We start from the raw sequence: 22,286 nt of genomic DNA, 5'->3' as shown, positions 1-22,286 counted from the left end.
GTTAACATTTATAGCACACAGAGATGGTATTGGGGAACAATGTTAACAATGAGGGGTTCTGTGGTTTTGTGCTCTGGTGTTTGGGTGTGCCCTGAAGTATATGGAAAAGATTTCTCACATTTCAAAGGCATGTTATCTTAGATGCAAAAAGACAATAGACAGGCTCACTTAAGATAAAGATTGACCTCTGTCAAGGAAGCTACAGGCCTAGGAAGTGACTACCTGCCATGACTAACTTTTAGTTAGGAATTTTTATGTTCAGACCATCCTATGTGGTGACTACTGAGCTCTTGAGTTTGTAGGACCTGCCATGCAGGCCACCTCTGAACTTAGGTTTAGTACGTGGCCCCTTTTACATCCATACTAAGTACCAACTATAAGGAAGGCCTACAGATGAGATGAGAATGGGAACTCTGGCACCTCTAGAGACAGAGGCCAAGCCTCACTCCCTGACAAGCACCCATCAAATACACCCGATGCCAGGGTGGCCGCCCCGGGACTCTCTGGCCTGCATCTCTATGATAGGAAGCGAGGAAACCGGAAGTGAGCCTCTGCCCATCGGGAAGAAAGAGAGGCGGGACGTGCAGGGGCGGGGCCTCGCCGCCAGCTCCGCTGCGGACTGAGCCGAGATGGCGGCCACTGAGGGGGTCGGAGAGGCTGCGCAGGGCAGCGAGCCTGGTCAGCCCGAGCCGCCGCCGCCCCAGCCGCACCCCCTGCCGCCCCAGCAGCAGCAGCAGCAGCAGGAAGAAGTGATGGCGGCCGAGGCCGGAGAGGCGGTGGCATCCCCCATGGACGACGGGTTCCTGAGCCTGGACTCGCCCACCTATGTCCTGTACAGGTAACGCCCACAGCCGGGCCTCGGACCTTCCCTGGAAGGCGGGGTCTCCACCTGGGCGGCGGTTCCGGGTCGGCTTCTCGGGCCTCAGCGTGTCTGGCTGAAGTTTCCGCGGCCTCGGTGTCGCGCCGGCGGGAGGTGCTCCCGGCGGGTCAGGGCCCGCCCGCGGCCCTCGCGCTCCTGTAGGCGTTGATGCTTCTTCAGCCAGTGCTGTCACCGGGAGCTGGGGGACAGGCGGGACCCCAAGAAGCGTAGAAACTACAGAACACTGGACAGCACTTTCTTAGGCTGTTTGGGTGCCGTGATTGAGGAATTTAAGAAATCTCCCGCGCTCTTGCATGCTCCGACAGAGAGAGCCTGATAATCTGAATACTGAAAGGTTTGGGCTCATTTTGATAACCCGGCAGGAAATGGTGATTTAAATAAGGTCCAAATTTGCTCCCTTTAAAAACACGGTGTAAGGGTTTCCCACGGTTTGTTCTGAAATGGAAAGAGCTACAGTATAAGATCTGTAGGACTTGCATTCAACATTTTAGCGCCTAGCGTCCGCCAGGCATTGAGTAAGGCTATAAGAATCGAAAGATAGTTATTTGTTCCTTAAACTCTCGTATATAACCCTGCATCCCCTCATGCGTGATACAAGTGATGTGTAGTCGGCAGTGTGGGTACTGCTGTAACTCCCTCCCTTTCCTGCCCACATTTGCCAGCTCCCAGTCCTGTCCCTATCAGTTTTTTGCTTTCTTGGAGTAATGCTGGTTCTCTAGCTTCAATGGAACCTGCAGAGACAAGTGAGAAGTCCTTAGATCTTATTTTTTGATTTGTGTAGGTCTAGGTAAAGCCATTAGATGGCTTATTTGCCTTGTTTTTATGAATGAGTGAAAATCACTATCTAGATTTTGTTACTGGAGTTAATGTTTTACTGATTTAAATTGGTTAGGGTGGCTCCATAACCCTCAAATCTCTCTGAATTGTGAAATAGTCAGCTTATTCACTTGGCTGTGTCTGATTTCCCAGTGACTAATGACAGCCTTACCTTTCTCATGGCACTCCCCCAGGCTCTAGGTCCCACACCTCAGGTAATTGTTTTCCCTGTATTTCTTGTTATATACTGGACACAGTTTTGAGATTGTCTGGAGCCACAGAATCTTTGCTGTCAATAGCTGATCAGTATAGAGAACTGAAAAATTGGTGAAAGGAAAAGACTATAAACGAGTGTTAAAACAAATTTGATCAAACTGGGCATTTCTCACAGAAATATCTGTAGGCACGCATTGTGGCCACTATAATGTTATTTTAGCATTGATAATGAGAGTATTCATTGGATGCTTACTACTGTCTTTCCCCAAAAATAAGACCTAGCTGGACAATCAGCTCTAATGCGTCTTTTGGAGCAAAAATTAATACAAGACCCGGTCTTTATAATATAATATAATATAATATAATATAACATAACATATAATATAATATAATATAATAATACTGGATCTTGGTGTACTTACTATAGTATAGTAAAGTAAGACCGGGTTTTATGTTAATTTTTGCTCCAAAAGATGTATTAGAGCTGATTGTCCGGCTAGGTCTTATTTTCTGGGAAACAAGGTATATGCATTTATTATATGCTATATTTATAATATATAGCACAAATATTTTAAGCACAGTAATAATATATAGTATGTTTACTATAGACTAAATGCTAATATGTATATGTTAGAGTATGTATACTGTATATAGTATATTTACTGTATATTGTATGCTTAGTATTATGCACATTTTGAGTGCTTCACATGTTATGTTATCTCACTTAATCCTCCAAACAGCCTTCTAAGGTTCATTGGTAATATTATCATGTCCATTTTATAAATGAAGAAACTGAGGCCCAGAGAATTTAAGTAACTTTTGAAGGTCACACAGCTAATAAGTGGTAGAGCCTTTTTCAATGTCACATAACTAGTAGGTGGTAGGCCAATATTTCAATTCAAACAGTTGTCAGATTCCAAAGCCTGCTTTCTAATGACCACTTAGACCACCTTTCAGTATACAGTTAAGTAATAGTGTTTACTTTGATTTTAAAATGTTAATTCCTAGTAAATTGTTATTCAGATTTTTAAAAAAACGCTGACTCCAAAGAGTCTTGTTAGCACGATGAATTAGATTGATTTCTAATTTAAAACTGCCATGTATTTGCTACAAAAACGTGTTTTTCCATTTAAGTAAAAACTTTAAATTTGAAAGCTATTAATTTATTCACTTATTTTAATTAGAAGATGATTCATATTATTTTTATTTTGAAGTTTAATATGTAAAGCAAAGTGGCAAAACTTGGTCATGAAGAATCCAACCATGGTTACATTAAGATATTTATAAACTACTACTATTCATAAGTATTTGTAAGCATGAGTACTGTTCATAAGTATTAATGTAATTGTAATTGTTGCCATTTTTGAAAATACCAGAGTTCTTTTTCTTATGTGTTTGAATATAATCACTGAAAAAATATATACATTTCAGGGACAGAGTAGAATGGGCTGATATAGATCCAGTGCCGCAGAACGATGGCCCCAATCCAGTTGTCCAGATCATTTATAGTGAAAAATGTAAGTTTATTTTTATTAGGAAAAGATCTATAAGGCCAACTTAGTAGTAGAGTTGAAATTCACACCTGTTAGGTAGATGACAGATTTTTGTCTAATAAAGATTTAAATGACTTATGATAAGCTAACATTGTGTTTTTTGGTAATTTATTTCATGATTAAAAGTTTTACTTTGCACACAGTGGACATATTCTAAATATAAGTAATGAATGTTACATTATAAAACATAATAGCTATTATGAGATTGTGCTTTTTATTTACTATTTAATCTGCATATAAGATACAATATAAATGAGTTACTATTTTATTTAGAATAAACTTTGGTTGCTGAAACATGAGCATTTTGAAATGTGTTTTGGCAATGAAGTGTTAGGCCAGTTGGAATACATTTACTGATATTAAAATGATACTTTTTCTTTGACAAAGTATCATTCTTTCACAATGAATGTGAACATGCTTTGTAAATTGAAGGTCATGCAAATGTTAATTGTTAGTTGTTCTTCTAGGAAAGAAATGAATAAAATGGAATGCTAGTTTTGTAGTTTTTGTGTGTGTGTGTGTGCATGGTATTTCTTTCAGTGAAGGCTTTGTTATAAAAGGCATTTATTGTTTTTTCTGATTATGAGGTAATGCCAAGAAATGTTTGAAAAGGAAGGATATCGTATAAGGGTTTGCCTTACCAAATGTGAATGTACTACTAAAAATAATTAACATGTGGAACTGTGGTAGAAATGAATAGATTAATAAGGAATTTAAAAATACATCATCAATATAAATGGAAACTTAATATTTGATAAAAAAGACATCTCATGCCTATATAAAAAAGATGAATTAATCAATGGTTTTGTAATAGTTGGCTATGCATTAGTATAGAAGCAAAATTATATCCATATCTCATATCTTACATGAAAATAAATTACAGATGAATAAAGTTCTAAAACAAAACTATAAATAATACTAGGAGCAAACATTAGAAAATCATCTTTCATTTTTGGGGTGAAGAAAAGTAATAGTAGGCAAGATAGAAAACTCAGAATTGATTAAGGAAAAGATCAGAAGATATAATTGTATAAAAATGCAAAACTTCCACACTGTGAGAGATGTGATATGTGAAGATGTAATTCACTAGAAGAAATAAAAATACCTGTGAAAAGACGTTAATATCATTAGTGATCAGAGACATGAAAACCACAAGTTTTTCAGATTCATAAGGTACCTATAACAAAGATGTTGGAGAAACTGATAGAATCATATTTTTTTCTTAGGGTTAAAAATAATTTAATAAGACCTTTTTTTGCAGGGTGAAAAAAAAATCAACATTTTAAATTCTTAAGTATACTGGGGGTACCAAAAAAATGTAAACACATTTTAAGAGATGTTATCTATGTATTACTTTTCGAAATTGAATTATGGTAGCAATGTGTATGTAGTATGATGTTTACTCAAAAGATGGCCTTAATCAAATAAATGCTAGCATCACCGTGCAACAGGCAGGACAATCAAAGAAAATGGCAGAAGCACGGTCGTTCAAGGAGTGGAGCGCAATTTGAGAATATTGTGGAAGTACAAAGACAATGGAGGCGTGAGTATGCAAGAGAACCTCCAACACGCCCAACGATTGCACGCATTCGTGACAAGTTTGAGACACATGGTGTGATGTGCACAAGGGAAGATCTGGGAGGCCTCGCGCAGCTACCAGTCCTGCTGCTTCTGCTGTGGTGTGGGAACAGTTTACACACTCACCACAGAAGTCTACCAAACAATGCATGTGAGACAGGAGTTAGCAGAACAAGCATACAACGCATTCTTAAAACAGGAAAATGGGAAGGTTTTTCCTTTCTTAAAATGTGTATACATTTTTTTGGCACCCTCTATATATCATGATTAGAAACCACAAAGGAAAAGATAGAGAAATATCATCTACTGATCAAAAATTGAGAGGTATATCAAAATTTAAAATTTGTACAACAGAAGACACCATGAACAAATTAAAAGGCAAGTGGGAGTATGGGAAAAGATAATAATTAGGTTGGTGCAAAAGTAATTGCAGTTTTTGCAATTATTTTTAACCTTTCAAACCGCAATTACTTTTGTACCAACCTAATACCATCAAAAACGGGATTGTTATTTAGAACTTTAGGAGGAATTCCTACAAAAGGTTAAGGAAACAAACTAACCAAAAAATGGACCAAGGATATGAACTGGCAGTTCATAGAAGAGAAAATTCCATTGGCCATTAAATAGGGGGAAAAAATCTTATGAATGAGAGAAATGCAGCATAAAATGGGAATGCCATTTTCTACTCATGAATTAAATGGCAAAGATTAAAACTCTGTGATATCAGGTATTAGGACATACGAACAGAAACATACATTTCAGATGGTAGTTTTCATATGTTGAGTCATTTTGGAAAGCAGAGTGTAAAACTGGAAAATACCCATATCTCACAACCTTGAAGTGCTGCTTCTGTGATACATTCTGGGTTCACTGGCATATGGCATCAGAAGACATGTACTAGGTGGTTAAGGGCACAGACTTCAGAGCCAAACCACCTGGTTCAAATTCTAACTTCAATTTGACTGGCTCTGTAACCTTGGACAAGGTATTCAATATTTAACCTCTCTGTTCCCCTGTTTCCTCCTCTACATTCCTGTTTTGGAGAATGGGTAAATAAAAGGTATCACTGTCCTACAGTTGAATACTATATAACCATTAAGAGGATCTAGGTCTGTTAACAACATGGACAGATTTCACAAACAATGTTGAGTGAAAAAAGACACAAGTTTTAGAAACTTGGTGGCTCTGACACTAAAGCGTTATCAGGGTGGCCTTCACACAGTCATGTGACTGTTTTGCTTATTCTAAATAATGCAATAAAGTGTCTTTCCTCGAAGATTCAACATTTTATATTATAATGCTAGTTTTAAACAAGAAAGACAGTCCTAATGCACTTTTGTGCTCTGTTTCCAGTTAGAGATGTTTATGATTATTTCCGGGCTGTTCTGCAGCGTGACGAAAGAAGCGAACGAGCTTTTAAACTAACCAGAGATGCTATTGAATTAAATGCAGCCAATTACACAGTGTGGTAAGTAATACACATTATTAATGTCCTGTTTAAATGTCTCATGTTTTAGTTCGGATGGCTTTTCTTTCTCTTTTTTTTTCTTCAAACTTTCATTTATTTTAAGTGTGTTTTTCAAGGACTCATCAGCTCCAAGTCAAGTAGTTTCAATCTAGTTGTAGAGGACACAGCTCACAGTGGCCCATGTGGGGATCAAACTGGCAACCTTCTTGTTAAGAGCACCGGGCTCTAACCAGCTGAGCCAACCAGCCACACCCAGGCTTTTCTTTTTTTTTAACTGGACTTTACTTTTTAACAGAATAATAATTCACATACGAGTTTAGAAGTCAGAGACTCAGTGAGTCTCTGCCCCATTCCTTCTCCCAGAGTCCCACTCCCTAGAGGCAGTATCTCTTGGCTGTTTTTCTCTTGAATTAAAGTGTAACTTTTTTTTCATTTTAGACATTATTCCTTCTATGGAAGATACAGAGTTCATTCTCCACTACATTTATTTTATTGATAAGTAAAATTTTGTTTGTTTTTTTTTCTCCACCCCTCTGTGGTGGTTTTAAAAGTGAAATATGTGATAATGTGTAATGGAATTAATTTATTATATAAACGATTATCTAAATGAACAAGCTATGCCATACAGGGAAAGAGATTCCTTTGATTCTCATGTAATAGAAATCTAGTATTACCTGGAAATAATCATTATTTGATTGTCTTGTCTTCTATCTCACATTTGTTGTCTTTCACTATTTTTACTTCAAAATGCTTGATTCTTAGGGAAAACAATATGGAGATTCCTCAGAAACTTAAAAATAGAGCTGCCATACAATCCAGCAATTCCACTTCTGGGTATTTATTCGAAGAAAACAAAAACACTAATTTGAAAAGATACATGCATCCCTATGTTCATTGCAGCATTACTAGTAATAGCCAAGATATGGAAGCAACCTAGGTGTTCAACAATAGGTGAATGGATAAAGAAGATGTGGTGTATACAGTGGAATAGTATTCAGCAATATAAAAAGTGAAATTTTGCCATTTGTACCTAGAGGATGTTATGCTAAGTGAAATAAGTCAGGCAGAAAAAGACAGATACCATATGATCTTACTTATATGTGGAATCTAAAAAAACAAAATAAATGAATAAACAAAATAAAACAGAAACAGACCCATACGTATAGAGAACAAACTTATGGTTGCCAAAGGGGAAGGGTTGCCAAATGGGAATTTAAAAAAATTTGTTTTTAAATGCTTCTTTCTTGCAATCACCAGATAGTTGTATGAGTTTGGACAACCACAAAAAAACAAAAAGTCTAATTATGTTGTTGTAGCTTTATTTGATACTGTAGCTAGGCAATTTATGTGGAGTAATGAGACTTTGAATGCTTGACATTTATTGTAGGCATTTTCGAAGAGTTCTCTTAAAGTCACTTCAAAAGGATCTACATGAGGAAATGAACTATATCACTGCAATAATAGAAGAACAGCCCAAAAACTACCAAGTTTGGTAAGATGAAAACAGGAAGGAAACATGTCCCTATGCTAATAGTACCTGTCAGTGCATGATGTAAATATAGGGAATTATTTGTTTCTTAATAATTTTACTGCTTTGGATTGGAGCTAATGTTACCTGATAGGGTTGTTAGAAGGATTAAATGAGATAATTTTGTGTTTAGTGCTTAAAAGTGGTACCTGACCCATAGTTAACACTGAAATGTTTGCTACTATTATTTTTGAAAATTTCGACATTAGCATGTAATACTGCTTAGAGTCAGGAAAAATTTTGAATAAACAAATCTGAAAAAATGTTTTCTGTTTAGTGTGTCATCAAAATGACTTTGGCATTTGATCTTTTCATTTGTGTATTCAAAATTTTTGTATTGATGCTGAAGATACAAAGATGAACCAGACACAGTCTAACAAGGAAAGCAAATAATAAAACCAGTCATTTACAATGCAGTTTGAAAAGCATAATGGTAAAGCGTTTTTCAGAGTATATTTGTTCTGGAAATTAAGCCCTTAAATTATCATAGACAAGCGTATGGATAATTATTTGTGAGGGGAGCAGAACACAATGGGAAGAAAGAGAAGTTTTGGAGCAAGAGGAAGAGAAATAAAGAGTTTGAACAGCACCCAGGACATAGTGAGCAGCCCATGAATGGAAGCTACTGTGGCTGCTGTTCTTGTGGTAAAGAAAGGGAAGGAAGAGGTGGTGGTGGTCATGGTGGTCATGGTGGTGGTAGAGGAAGAGAAGGACGTGGTGATGGTGAAGGTAGTGAAGTAGAAGCGACGTGGTGTACCATCAAGAGCTGTCTCCACCTTCTGTGCCCTGACTGCTTGCTTATAGTGCGGGACTTAACGCCATTCTTTCCCCCAGTGTAATGACTGACACACACCACCCTATTTTTATGCCTGAGATTTAAAGATAATTTCTGAGAGGAAGGACTTCTGAGGTAGGTTATTCTGCAGAGAGGCATGAAAGAAAGAGCACAATGGACTCAGGGAATTGCATGTACCGTGTTTCCCTGAAAATAAGACCTAGCCGGACCATCAGCTCTAAGGCGTCTTTTGGAGCAAAAAGTAATATAAGACCCGGTCTTATTTTAACATAAGACCGGGCCTTATGTAATGTAATACCAGGTCTTATATTAATTTTTGCTCCAAAAGACGCCTTAGAGCTGATGGTCCGGCTAGGTCTTATTTTCAGGGAAACACGGTAGTTCCATGTGATTAGGTGTATTTGGGGAGTCATGGGATAAGATTATGAAGGGCCTTATGAAAATTGATAAGGGGTGTGGATTTGAGCTTAGTGACAGTGGAGAGCTACTGACAAATTTTAATTAAGGAAGTAACATGATTGGGTTTGTGTCTTAGAAGGTTTATCGTGAGAGCAGGGTGGTACCTAAATAGAATAGGTTCACAGTCCTGGTAGGCCATTGCAATATATAGGCTATGAGACAGTCTGGTGAGATATGGGGAAGATAAGCATAAATATGAGAAGGGTTTTGGAGACAGAAGCAACATGATTTGAAGTTTAAATAACTGGAGGAGTGATGGAGAATGATAGCTATATATTTGACTTGACCACTGGGTGAATGGTGGTGTCAACCACCTGGGGAATTTGGAAGACAAAGCAGCACATTTCTGGGAAAGAAGGATGGGTTTAGTGTTGGACAAATGAAGTTTGGTGTGCTTATGGAAAACCTGTGTATAAAACTGTCTAGTACGTGGTTGAAAATGCTCATCTGGAGTTGAATTCATAGCTAAGAATAAGGATGCTAAGGGAGAATTAGAGGAGAAGGTTGAGGATAGAACACTGGTGAGCATCATTAGTTAAGAGGCAGAAAAGTGTTTCAGGATGACCGAGAAAGGAAACCAAAAGTTAGTGTTGTCACAGAAACCCAAGAGGAGAGATGGCACTATCAATTACTGCTGAGAGGTCGAGGAAAGTAAGGACTAAAAGATGACCAGTGGGTTTGTTAATTAGGTAGATATTACTGAGTGACCTTGGCATGAGCAGTCTTCCCACGAGGGGTGAGGAGTGACGTGGTAGGAAGAGGAAAGAAACCACATAATGGGTTGAATCATAAATGGGATATGAGGCTTGGCTGTTGAGAAAAGAAGACAGGAAGTAGATTGGGGTGGTTTTTTGTATTTCCAAGGTGGAAAACTTCTCTTTTGACAAACTTGTAACTTGGCATAGCTACTTGACAGAGTAGAAGTGAATTTAATTCTGGCCATCAACTCGTGGAGCAAGCAGTTGCTTGTATGGTGACACTTGGACTTAAGGACAACTGACAGCCTATTTATAACCAGAGGAGCTTCTATACTTATAAGTGGTATTACATTTCCTATAGTCTCATTATGCCACCTGGTAATGTTTCAAAATTCTTTGACAGAATTTTGTGGTTGTCAGAAGATTACTGTACTTTAGATTTATCTTGAGATAAACCTTCTCTAAGCTGTAAACTATGTGGTTTCATTTTTCTCATAAATCACTGTTTTATCTTTTTCAACTTAATGTTCTGAAATTTTTTCTCTTAGTGTTTCCTTTGTGTTATTTACCTTTTCTCTCCAATAGTGTCTTGAGAATTAGAGATGAATTTGTTTCTTAAGTTTAATACATGTCACTAGCATAGCACATGCAGCTGATACTTCAGTTCTTGAGTAAATTAACACAAACTTCTCTCCCTTTTTCTCCTGGCTTTAGGCATCATAGGCGAGTCTTAGTGGAATGGCTGAAAGATCCATCTCAGGAGCTTGAGTTTGTTGCTGATATTCTTAATCAGGATGCAAAGAATTATCATGCCTGGCAACATCGACAGTGGGTTATTCAGGTATTGCCTTATTACAGTGCTTTTCAGATTTTTATTTTTAACTCATATAATTACAATTACTATTAAATTGTAAGGATACTTCTGAACTGAAACATATATATACCTTGTTTTCCCGAAAATAAGACCTACCTGGACAATCAGCTCTAGTGCGTCTTTTGGAGCAAAAATTAATATAAGACGGGTCTTATATTGATTTTTGCTCCAAAAGACGCATTATTGCTGATTGTCTTATTTTCGGGGAAACACGGTAGATCATAACAATACATGTATAATTATTAGTAATTATTAAGATACTTAATTAAAACCTGACATCCTTCATCTTGGTTAACGTTTGTAATCTCTTGAGATATGTTGGTGAATAGCTTCATATAGAAGAAGAAGAATAGTAACTTCTTAATGTTTTTTTAGATCAGATTTGCATCACATATTTGTTAGCAAATTGAATAGAAAAAGTAGTTGTAATTTTTTTAATAACAGCTATGTTATTAACACGGGCATAGTACACACTAAGGTTTTTGCATACATAAACTTTGGAATATGATTTTACAGTAACTATTACATATTTTATTTCTACCCACTTATTAAAATTCTATATTAAATCCTAGAATAGAAGAGAATAGTTATAATTCCTACTCTGGGCATTTTATTTACTCTAGCAAACAATTCTAGTGTTTCCTGTGAATTTTTTCCAGTGATTTCTACTTTCTGTACTGTTCATTATACCAAAAGTATTTCACCAAAATTTTTTTTATTTAAAATTTTAAACTTTTCTAAATTTGATTAAAGGGATACATTTTCTAAAGGTATTCAGTATTTTTATTTTTTATGAAATTCTTTTTTGGTATTATCAAATAAGAAATATAACTCTAGGAGCTTTTTCATAGTTAACGTCCCCAACTTTTACAACATTTACAAGTTTTGATCATTCTCCTCTTTTTTCAAATTGTCTTTATTGCTTCTCCCCATAATTTTTTAATTAAAACAGCTTCATAGTGTAAACAATTTGTCTAAATCTAATTGTGTGTATTTTAATGTAATTTTGTCATATATGTACATTTTGGATATATTAGTGTCATTTATATATTAATATCAAATCACATCAAATTAATACACAGTAGTTAATAATTTTCTTATTACTGAGGTATGTTTGTTTTTTCCTTCTAAATTTTTACCATAAACAGTGAATAAACATTTAGTTAGATATACTATTTTTTGCTTTTGATTTAGTTCTTCAGAATGATTCTTGGGTCAAATAGTGTAAACATGCCTCTTGGTATCTCAAGAAGATGGTATCGAGTTACAGGCCACTTTGGCTGCTCTCTCTTCCTAACTTTTTCCCTTCCTCATGACCATTCCCTTGTCTTTGAATACTTTCTTTCCCTCTCCATTTTCTTGACCTGCAACTATCACTTTCCTCTTAATTTGAGCTGAGTCCCACATCTTCAGTTCAGCTTTCTTAGCTTTGCTGAAATTTGATTTATTTATTTTTATTGTTTATAAATAATGAGACATTTATAATTGGATACTTTATTATTTATTTTCTTTTAGGAATTTAAACTTTGGGATAATGAGCTGCAGTATGTAGACCAACTTCTTAAAGAGGACGTGAGAAATAACTCTGTCTGGAACCAAAGATACTTCGTAATTTCTAATACCACTGGCTACAATGATTGTGCTATATTGGAGAGAGAAGTCCAGTTAGTAATCGCCTTCACTTGTTGACTCATTAAAAGAATATTTGGGTGCCTACCATACTTCAGGCATTGAGGATACAGCAAAGGTCAAGAGTGCCCCCAGTCCTACCCTCATGGAATTAATAGGACAGAATACTTAGATGAAATCTATAATGATAAATTTACAAATAATATAGTATACCTCTACTTTGTAGTGTCTTAACTTTCTTGAAATACTATTGCTACTACAGATTGAGAAGAAATTAGATTTCATAGTGTCTAGGAAGCTTTCTTTTTCTTTCTTTCCCCATTTGTTTGTTTATTTATTTTAAAACTATGTCATTAAATTCTGTTGCACTTTAGATGATAATCCCCAGGTGCCATGTTACTCTAGTGTATGGTTTTTAGCCATGTATGGTTTGTTGTAGGGGCTGTCCTGTACATTGTAGGATGTTTGGTAGCATTCATGGCCTTTATGCCCTGTCAAGATCGTCCCTGACTTAATGATGGTTCAGCTTAAGATTTTTTGACTTTAGATGTTGCGAAAGCAATACACATTCAGTAGAAACTGGCTTGGCTAAGGTACGTTCTATAGGTTAGGTGTACTAAATGCATTTTCAACTTAAAGATATTTTCAACTTATGTTAGGGTTATTGGGACATAACCTCATCGTAAGTCAAGGAGCATCTATGCACCATGTTTCCCCGAAAATAGCCAGACAATCAGCTCTAGTCCGTCTTTTGGAGCAAAAATTGGTACAAGACCCCATCTCATTTTATATTATAAGACCGGGCCTTATATAATATAATGTAATGTAATGTAATATAATACCGGGTCTTATATTAATTTTTGCTCCAAAAGACGCACTAAAGCTGATTGTCCGGCTAGGTCTTATTTTCGGGAAACATGGTATCAGTAGCAATCCCCCCCACCCCAGTTGTGAGTTGTGACAAAAATGTTCCCAGACATTGGTAGATGTCCAGGAGAGGGGGCGCATAATCGTCCCCAGTTGAAAACTACTGGTCTAGCATACCTAAAGCTGTTAGAAGAGCCAGAAGTTTCTGAATTGGCATAAATTTCTATATTATATCCATAAACATTAATAAGCCACCTCTTTTCTGACTTTGTCTGTTTTATCTCTGTCTCTTTTAAATTTGAACATGTTTATTGTTTTCATAGCCTCATGAGACCATACTCATAATTTTAATTATATAAGTTATTTTAACAGCTCTTGGAAAGAGCTGATTTTTATGGCACATCTGCCTGTCATCTCCCTTGCCTCACTTCTGCTTGGATTAGGGCCACTAGCTCTTTTATCTATTCTACATAGGGGTCTGATGATAATAAATTTAAAAAAAAGAGCCAACAATCCAGTGTCCTGCACTAACTCTGTGCTCTGGGCTTCTGTCTGAAGCAGCTACATAGATACCCCTCCAGCACAGCTATGCTTTCTTTTTACTGCGCCACTCTCCAAAGCGGTACTGTCCAATATGGTAGTCACTAGCCACAAGTAGCTCTTAAATTCACATTAATTAAAATTCAATAAAATTAAAAATTAAATTCCTCAGTTGCACTAGGCATGTTTTAAAGGTTCAGTACCCTGATGTGGGTAGGACTGCCATATTGCACAGCACAGATAAAGAACATTTCCATCATCATAGGGAACTATTGAATAGTATTGATGTAAAGAATAACAGTTAACTTATGAAATAATTTTTTTATTATTAATCAGAGCCACATACTGGGGCTTAACTATAGACAATTCCGACTCATCTTTCAGCACTCTATTAACTCCTTGTTTTTTCTTTTAGAGTTGGTATTCTGTTGTGAGGATTAGAAAAAAAGTGCTCCAAAGGAAAGCAAAGTGTCGTCCTTTAGAAAGTTCAGTAGCTTTTTTTCCCAAAAGGTAGAATGCTTCAGGTTCCCTTGAATGCTACCTTGAATTAACCCAATTAGTGATTAGGGATTTCAAAATATAGAGGGTGCCAAAAAAGTGTATACACATTTTAAGAAAGGAAAAAACTATGAAAATTGTAATACTCAATATATACTGATAACAAAACATGAATGCAAGTCATGTGTATACATTTTGTTGGCACCCTTGGTATTACCTATTCGTTATTTACAGTAACTTACTATATTAGGTTAGGAATGATAAGGTATTTCAAAATTGAATATGAAGAGTTTAGAAAATGCAGACTTTTCTCATTGTCTTCAAAGGCAGATCACTAGCTTTCTCTACCAAATAGAAACAGATAATCAGCCAAGTATTTAAGTTTTTTATAATTAAGATTCATTATACCCTTCAGGTAGGTAAAAGAAATATTTAAAATGCTAATAACAGCTATAGTTATCTAGAATTTAATTTCTTAATTTCTTTTAACTCTGAGAATACAGATATAGCTGATTATTTTTTGTAGTTTTTTTCCTTTTATTATAAAAGTAATATAGTCTAGCTGTGGGGGGAATTGTACTGAATTGTATAAAATAAAACCTCAAAATTCTCTTATTCTTCCTCTTTCCATATCCCATTCTTTAGAGTAAGCTACAAGTAGTGTGAATTCTTCCAAGCCTTATAAATACATTTGCAAACATTATGGACAGTAGCCTAGGTAGTCATATTATACACACTGCTTTTTTCCACTTAATGTATCATGGCCATATTTTCATTTGAGTACATAATCTAGTAGTACTATTAATAATAGTTACCATTTATCAAGCATTTACTGTATGGCAGGAATTCTTATTTAATTCTCGTAACAACACTCTGATGTACCTGATGAAGAACTTAAGAGTCTAGGTAGTTCTGTAATGTGCCTAAGAGCACATAGATAATAACTGATGGGGCTAGGATTGATGCCAGGCAATCTGACATCACAGTCCGTGTTCAACCATTAAAACAGATAATGCTTTAGTGCATGTATGTAAAAACACTTTTTTGGTATTGCCAAAATGAAATTAAAAATCTTCTATAAGAACTAGTTAACACCTGCAGGGACATGGTTTAACAAATAACTAAAACATTAGGTCATGTAAGAGTAGTTAGAAAAAACCTTTTGATAATATTGAATGAGTTTATTACCCTCTGTGAAAAAAACTGTTGTATCAACACTGCAACAAAAGCAAGATTACTAAACTTTAGTCAGTGACTTACTCATTTGACAAGTATATAGTGAAGCAACGTTCTGTAACTTTCTTGGAGTTTGTTGTAATTGGATCTGAATTTAATAATATGGTTCAGGAGAAGAGAAAGGCAGGGAGTGTTCATTTTGACTAGGAATCACATCATAGTTTACTAGTAATCTTGTTTTGGAATATAAGTAATACACATTTGTGTTGGTTTTTTATTTTTATTCTTTGTCTATATAATTTCCATGCTGTCTATTTTTTATTGCAGCTCCTAAGATTATATAGTTCTTTTTCATTTTAATTCAAGGGTTTGTCAAACATAAGTAGATCTTAGACTTTTCACCCAAGATTGTTTTTACCAATAAAAGGAAAATCTCCTTAATTTAGGTGACATTTCATTTAGAGGGAAAGTCTAAATTAAAATCTCCCACATTAATTTATTTTTCTATTGTGTATTGAGCTTTCTTCATATTAATTAAATGTCCTTCCCCAGAATTGGATACAAATACACAGTAGGGAGGAACTATGTAAATAAGAATTGACAACTACAGACAAGGGGGACTCTTTAACTTAGATATGACCTAGAGAAGTACCAAAGTACCACTAAGAGAGATAAGTGAAGGCACATATCCAAGCTGTGCCACAATCTCATTAAAACTGTTTCTAATTACTGCTTTGCTCTTAAAATTATACACATACTTATTTGTGTATAAAATACACGTGTTTTTCTTACAGGTACACTCTGGAAATGATCAAACTAGTACCACATAATGAAAGTGCATGGAACTATTTGAAAGGGTAAGAGGTTGTTTTTGCTTGTTTTACATAAAAAACAATCTGTTAATGTGATGCATCATGGAATATGTTCCATAAGCAGATTCCAAAAGGATACTCAAGAATTTTCCTTTTTTCTCTAAGAGCTGAAATGTAATAGTATTCACTTCAGTGTATGAAGCGTAAGGTAGTACCCAAGAAGAGTGCCCTCTACCCTTTTCTTCATCTTCCAAGCATATACCAGCACAATTTTTAGATTAGGTAGTGAATAAACAATAACAGTTATAATTGTGTTTATGAATCCTGTAGTCTTTATGTCAGAGAACAGAATATACACACTCAATTTCTCTTCAGCTCAGGAACACAGTAAAGGCCAGGCAGACTGTTTACAAGCAGGTAGCACAGATAGATGCATAGCCAGCCTTTCTGTTTTTACTTCTGGAGCTCTCCTGTTACAAGTCTCACTCCTTAAACTGACAATATTTCATTTGCCTGGCCACTGACATAACCAGGCTCCTTGATGGATTTAGAGGTCTCCAGGGAATCTAGGACCAAAGAGCACAAAGCACGGAGCCCAATCACATTGGGAAATGGGTCCATGGTAGGTGCCTATAATATGTGGAGAGCTAAAGGGACAAGGAACCATCTCAAGAAGAAACAAACATTTCTACTGTATTTTTTCTTCACTTTTTAATATTAAGAAAATAGTTAATTTTTTGCTCTAATTTTGTGTTGCAGTTTGAGTTTAAAAGGATGACTTTTAAATTTCATTATTATTTTAAACTAATTTTACTCAGCTCTTAATTGCCCATGGTAAAGCACACATGTAATTGAAAATTTTCATTTCATTTCATCCTCATTCATACAAAATAAGTCTCCTTTTCTTGCTATATCACAGGGGCTGTTTCCTCTTGCTCTTTCTGCTATTTTTATTCTTCCTTCTGAAAGCTGAGAATAATTTTCTTTTTAGGATTTTGCAGGATCGTGGTCTTTCCAAATATCCCAATCTGTTAAACCAATTACTTGATTTACAACCAAGTCACAGTTCTCCCTACCTAATTGCCTTTCTTGTGGATATCTATGAAGATATGCTCGAAAACCAGTGTGACAACAAGGAAGACGTTCTTAATAAGGCATTAGAGGTAAGCCGGTGGGTGGTACTCAGTGCTTTTCTGTCAGATAGCTCAGAATTGGGCCTGCTCAGTGCCACTGATCATGCCCCTTTTCAACTCCGATGACTCAGAATTCAATGCAGGACGATTTCTGCAGTTTAGGGCAATACCCATGTCACTAGTAAACAATAATATATGACTCTAGCAGTGTATTTCATTTGAACATGATCTGAGTTAAACTATTAGCTCAAAAGCATTTGCCCTAGAGATGAATTACAGATTTTCCTCAATGAATTTTTGTTTTTTGTTTTTAGTTATGTGAAATCCTAGCTAAAGAAAAGGACACTATAAGAAAGGAATATTGGAGATATATCGGAAGATCCCTTCAAAGCAAACACAGCACAGAAAGTGACCCACCAACCAATGTACAGCAATAACACCATCTAGAATAACTTGATGGAGTGCTTTTATTTTTTTAAGAGACTCTAATGCAAGAGTTTAAAACTAGAGCAATCATTCCCTTTGCCTGTGGTGTAAAAGGTACATTGCACAGGTTATTGCTTTTTAACTAGAATTAAGTACGATGCTCCTTGGGTGCTGCTGCTATTCAGACTAGTTCTACTGTTTTAAAGCAAAGTAATTCGGGGGGAGGACGAAGAAACAGAAAATCCCATAAAAGAAGTTTTGTAGTCTGATCAACATTTACTCTAACCCCTTAGCATCAGCTCCTCCCTAAACGGTATCTGCATCAGGACTTGCAGCATTAATGATTGCAGGTAACTTGTACGTAATGGATATGAGGTAACTTAAGTTTCGGTTCAGGAAGCAGGGAATGCAATTGTTACACTAGAGCTGCTATGCCACACTCACAGTATCTCGCTATCACTGTAACCGACTAATGCCAAAAGAATGGTTTTGTAATAAAATTACAGATGTATCCTAAAACAATGCCATAGTAGTTTTTTTTTAATATCATTTAACTATGTACAGGGACATTTTTCTCGGCTTAAGCCATTGAGGAAGAAAATATTACTATAAAACTATAGAAACCAGAAACATGAATATGTTAAAGAAAATGTCACTAAAATTTGAATTGGTCAGTTCTTAACTATATGTAACAAAATTTACTAGAGGTAGTTTAAGGTATGTAGATAGCTCACAGAATAATTGCCTAACCTTTCAGAAATATTAGGTTGGTGCAAAAATAATTGGGGTTTAAAAGGTTAAAAATAATTGCAAAAACCGCAGTTACTTTTGCACCAGCCTAATACATCTCAAAGCTACACTACTACAGAACTGGACCATCACGTTGTTGTTGCCTGTGCTGGGATCAGGAAACTGCTGAATGAGGCTACCAGCTCCACGACTGTCTGCCTCTGCCACATTTCATGGGAGCTCATCTGCTTCCCTTCTCATGTAGTGCAGCTCCAAATTAAAGGCTCACTTTAGTTCATCTCATTGGAAAGAACCTAAATGACATCTAAAACTCTTTAATTGCCAAGGAATCTGGGAAATGTAGTTTATAGCTTTCCATCCTCTGCATTTCAGGAAGACAGGAAGGATTTAAGTGTTAAACAAGCTACTTTTCTATCTACACGTGATTAAATCTCACTTTATCAATAAAGAATTTTTCTTCAATGTTCAAAGCACCAAACTACAACTAAAGGAATTATATAGAGTAGAATAGTCATCTCAAGAATTCAGAAAATAACAATATTTTAATTCAAATTTCCTGGAGAAAATAGGGGGTATGTATTATTAACATTTTCCATGTTAGGTTTTTTGTTTTTAGACTCCAAAAATCTCTGATTTTATATTTGAAATTTCCATAAAATATCATCCCTATGAAATAGATGAAGACTATTTCGTAAGTATTGTAAAGAACAAAAATAATATGGAGAAATTTTCATAAGATAGCATTTACTCTCAGAAACTGTTTCATCACTGTGCCAAAATTGATTGGATTCAGGGCTGCTGAATCTCAACAAAGCTCACAGAGACTGTTTAATAAAAAGCCTAATGGCAGTTTACTAATTGACCTTGAGAAATGTAACCCAAGCAGACCAAACAGTTAACATCAGCCTAGCCACTTGGCATTTTTTGCCTGAAGTTTAACAAGGTGGCAATTCATTTATCAAAAGGTTGCTTAGTGAGCATGGAATCAGGTGAGGAGGCTCCATGGTTTAAATGTATAATGATTTCAGACTCTGATACTCCTAATGAGGGCCACCTCCTTATGGGCAACTGGATACATAGACCCAGCAGTGCCCCTCTTTCATTGGACCTACAGTTAAAATGTGGTCTTTGAAGGGGTCTTCTAGTTCAAAATTATTTGCCTAATAGCAGTATCACTGTGTTGCTGTTTGTATAGTTGGTGCAAAAGCAATGGTGGGTAAAACTGCTGGTGCCTTAGCACTAACCAAGGCAGTGTTACGTAGTAGTCGTATTCTTCACTGCCACGCATTCACTGAAGAATGTCTTTGATGAATCAGTAATCATATTCACAATACTTGATCTGTCTTTTCAATATTTTGTGTGACTGAATGGAAGTATGTATAAAGCATATCTTTGTGGTTGTCTTGAAGAAAAGCATTTGTGTAATGTGTAAGTTGTGGGCTGAACAGGCTGCTTTTCATCAAGTGCCATTTACTCGAACGAACAACTAATAAACTAGTTATTCATACTTGGATGGCTGGCATGCATTTTCTCAATAATGAATGAAGTTTGTCACTTCAAGGAAAACAATTGAGCGTTTTGCCAATGATAAAATTTGAGCTTTCAAATGAAAATTTTAATCTACCATGGTAAGCCTGACAGGTTCCTAATACCTAGAAACCTCTCTAATGAAATCAAAGTGATGATATTAATAAATGCCGTTTTTTATATTGTATAATTAAACATGTCAACAATTGGGAGACCTGCATAACTCAACAAATCAGTGTTTTCCAAATGACCTATCTGATTTTAATATGCATGGTTAAACAATCCGAATTACAAGGTGTAACAGTACAAAAAGTACATTGATAAGTTTGCAGATTCCACACTGCAACTAACCTTTGAGAAACTACCACTTGTCAAATTTGAATGTAATATCAAAGAATTTCCACAACTTCTAAAAAGGCTATTAAAATACTCCCTTTCCAACTATATATCCATGTATATGAGTCTAGGTTTTTCTAAATCTGTTTCCACTGAAACACCATATTGCAACAGATTGAATGTAGAAGTATGAGAATCTAGATAACTTCTTTTAAGTCAGACTAAAGAGATTTGCAAAAATGTGAAACAATGCCATTTTCTCTTTTTTCTTAATTTGGAAAATGTAACTCAGCAGATTTGTTAACATGTAATGAGTTTATTGCTTTATTAATGAATTAATAAAATTTTTAAAAATTAAATATGGTAAATAGATACTACCTACGTAAAAGCTGGAGTTAGAAAAGAGGAAGACAGCATCGTCTCTACCCTCAGGGACCTGTTATGAGACCAATAGTATGCTACTTACCTCAGTACCTTGAAAATGTTTATTGGCTATTTGAAGAAATACTATTTGGGAAGACAGAAGCAGGAGGGATTTGTTGCCTGATGGAGTCAAGAAGGGTTCAAAAAGGACAAATTTGATTATTTAACATCCTTTTGTGAGGGCTTAAACTCAAATTTTATTGTTGATTATATCCTAAATATTAATTTATAAATTAACAAGAGAGTCCAGAACATTTCCCTCTGGAAGTTATGTTACAAAAATCAGCGTTTTCCAAACTGGGTTGTAACCCACTTGTGGGCAATTATATCAAGTCAGTGGATCTCAAACAGCATTTCTCATTGAGGTGAAATATACATAGCATAACACTTAACCATTTTAGCTATTTTAAGAGGCATTATGTACATTTCCATTGTTATGCAACCATCACCAAGGACCATTTCCTGAACTTTTTCATCTTCTCAAACCGAAACTCTGTACCCATTATACAGATCATTTTTAATGGTTGCATGGATATAATTTCTTTCGGAAAGCCTTAAATGTTAAATATTTAAGGTTTTTTTCCCCTCCTATAAATATCCTTTATCAACAATACTTCCCTAAGATCTCTTGTACATACATCTTGCACACGTATTCAGTTATTTCCACATGGTAAATTCCTAGAAAGGGGATTTGTTAAGGCTTTTTTTACACTGGAGGAGTTGGTACAGGTTATACAAATTTACACTCATGTATGCATGTGGGAAATCAGATTCTGTACATCAACAGAAGGCATTACCATTCTTTATGCTATTTGCCAATTTGATAGGGAAGTAGCTTCTAGTTTTGGGGTTTTTTTAAAATAAATTTCATTGGGGAATATTGGGGGACTGTTTTTCTCCAGGGCCCATCAGCTCCAAGTAGTTGTCCTTCAGTCTAGTTGTGGAGGGCGCAGCTCACTGGCCTAGGTGGGAATCGAACTGGCAACCCTGTTGTTCAGAGCTCCCACTCTAACCAACTGAGCCATCCAGCTGCCCCGTGCTTCTAGTTATTTTTAACTTCCATTGTTTGGATTACCAGTACAAACTCGGTTTTTTTAATGCATGTCGTGTTATTTTCTTGATCTAAACTTAGAAAATGTGTCAGTGTAGAAGTAGAAAACACTTGTGATTTAAACAGAGTTATAGAATCCTATGTCGGATTTTCAATGTCTCAAACTTTCCCCCTCATTTTCCACCAGGTTCAAACACCTGTGTGATGTGTTGAGCCTTCCAGCTTCCTTCCCTTTTTCCAGACAGTGCTGCT

At 35.8% G+C, this 22,286-nt stretch overlaps 1 protein-coding gene across 2 annotated transcripts; it reads left to right on the top strand.

Moving 5' to 3' along the window:
* The first annotated feature begins 570 nt into the window (after positions 1-570).
* FNTA (farnesyltransferase, CAAX box, alpha) lies at positions 571-20,204 on the top strand. 2 transcript variants are annotated; one of them, XM_033104839.1, is made up of 9 exons: positions 571-838; positions 3,344-3,429; positions 6,397-6,511; positions 7,899-8,003; positions 10,707-10,833; positions 12,382-12,530; positions 16,371-16,433; positions 17,380-17,551; positions 17,836-20,204. In XM_033104839.1, exons 1-9 carry the CDS (start codon positions 630-632, stop codon positions 17,956-17,958), a joined length of 1,149 nt encoding a protein of 382 aa, XP_032960730.1. In that variant the 5' UTR covers positions 571-629; the 3' UTR covers positions 17,959-20,204. The 2 variants fall into 2 exon arrangements, with proteins under 2 accessions (XP_032960730.1, XP_032960731.1); XM_033104840.1 differs by lacking the exon at positions 571-838 and adding an exon at positions 920-1,214.
* The last annotated feature ends 2,082 nt before the right edge of the window (positions 20,205-22,286 follow it).

The sequence above is a fragment of the Rhinolophus ferrumequinum genome, chromosome 4, assembly GCF_004115265.2.
Source record: "Rhinolophus ferrumequinum isolate MPI-CBG mRhiFer1 chromosome 4, mRhiFer1_v1.p, whole genome shotgun sequence".
Classification (NCBI taxonomy): domain Eukaryota; kingdom Metazoa; phylum Chordata; class Mammalia; order Chiroptera; family Rhinolophidae; genus Rhinolophus; species Rhinolophus ferrumequinum.
Note: the sequence above shows the minus strand (reverse complement) of the source record. Positions and strands in the feature narration are given on the sequence as shown.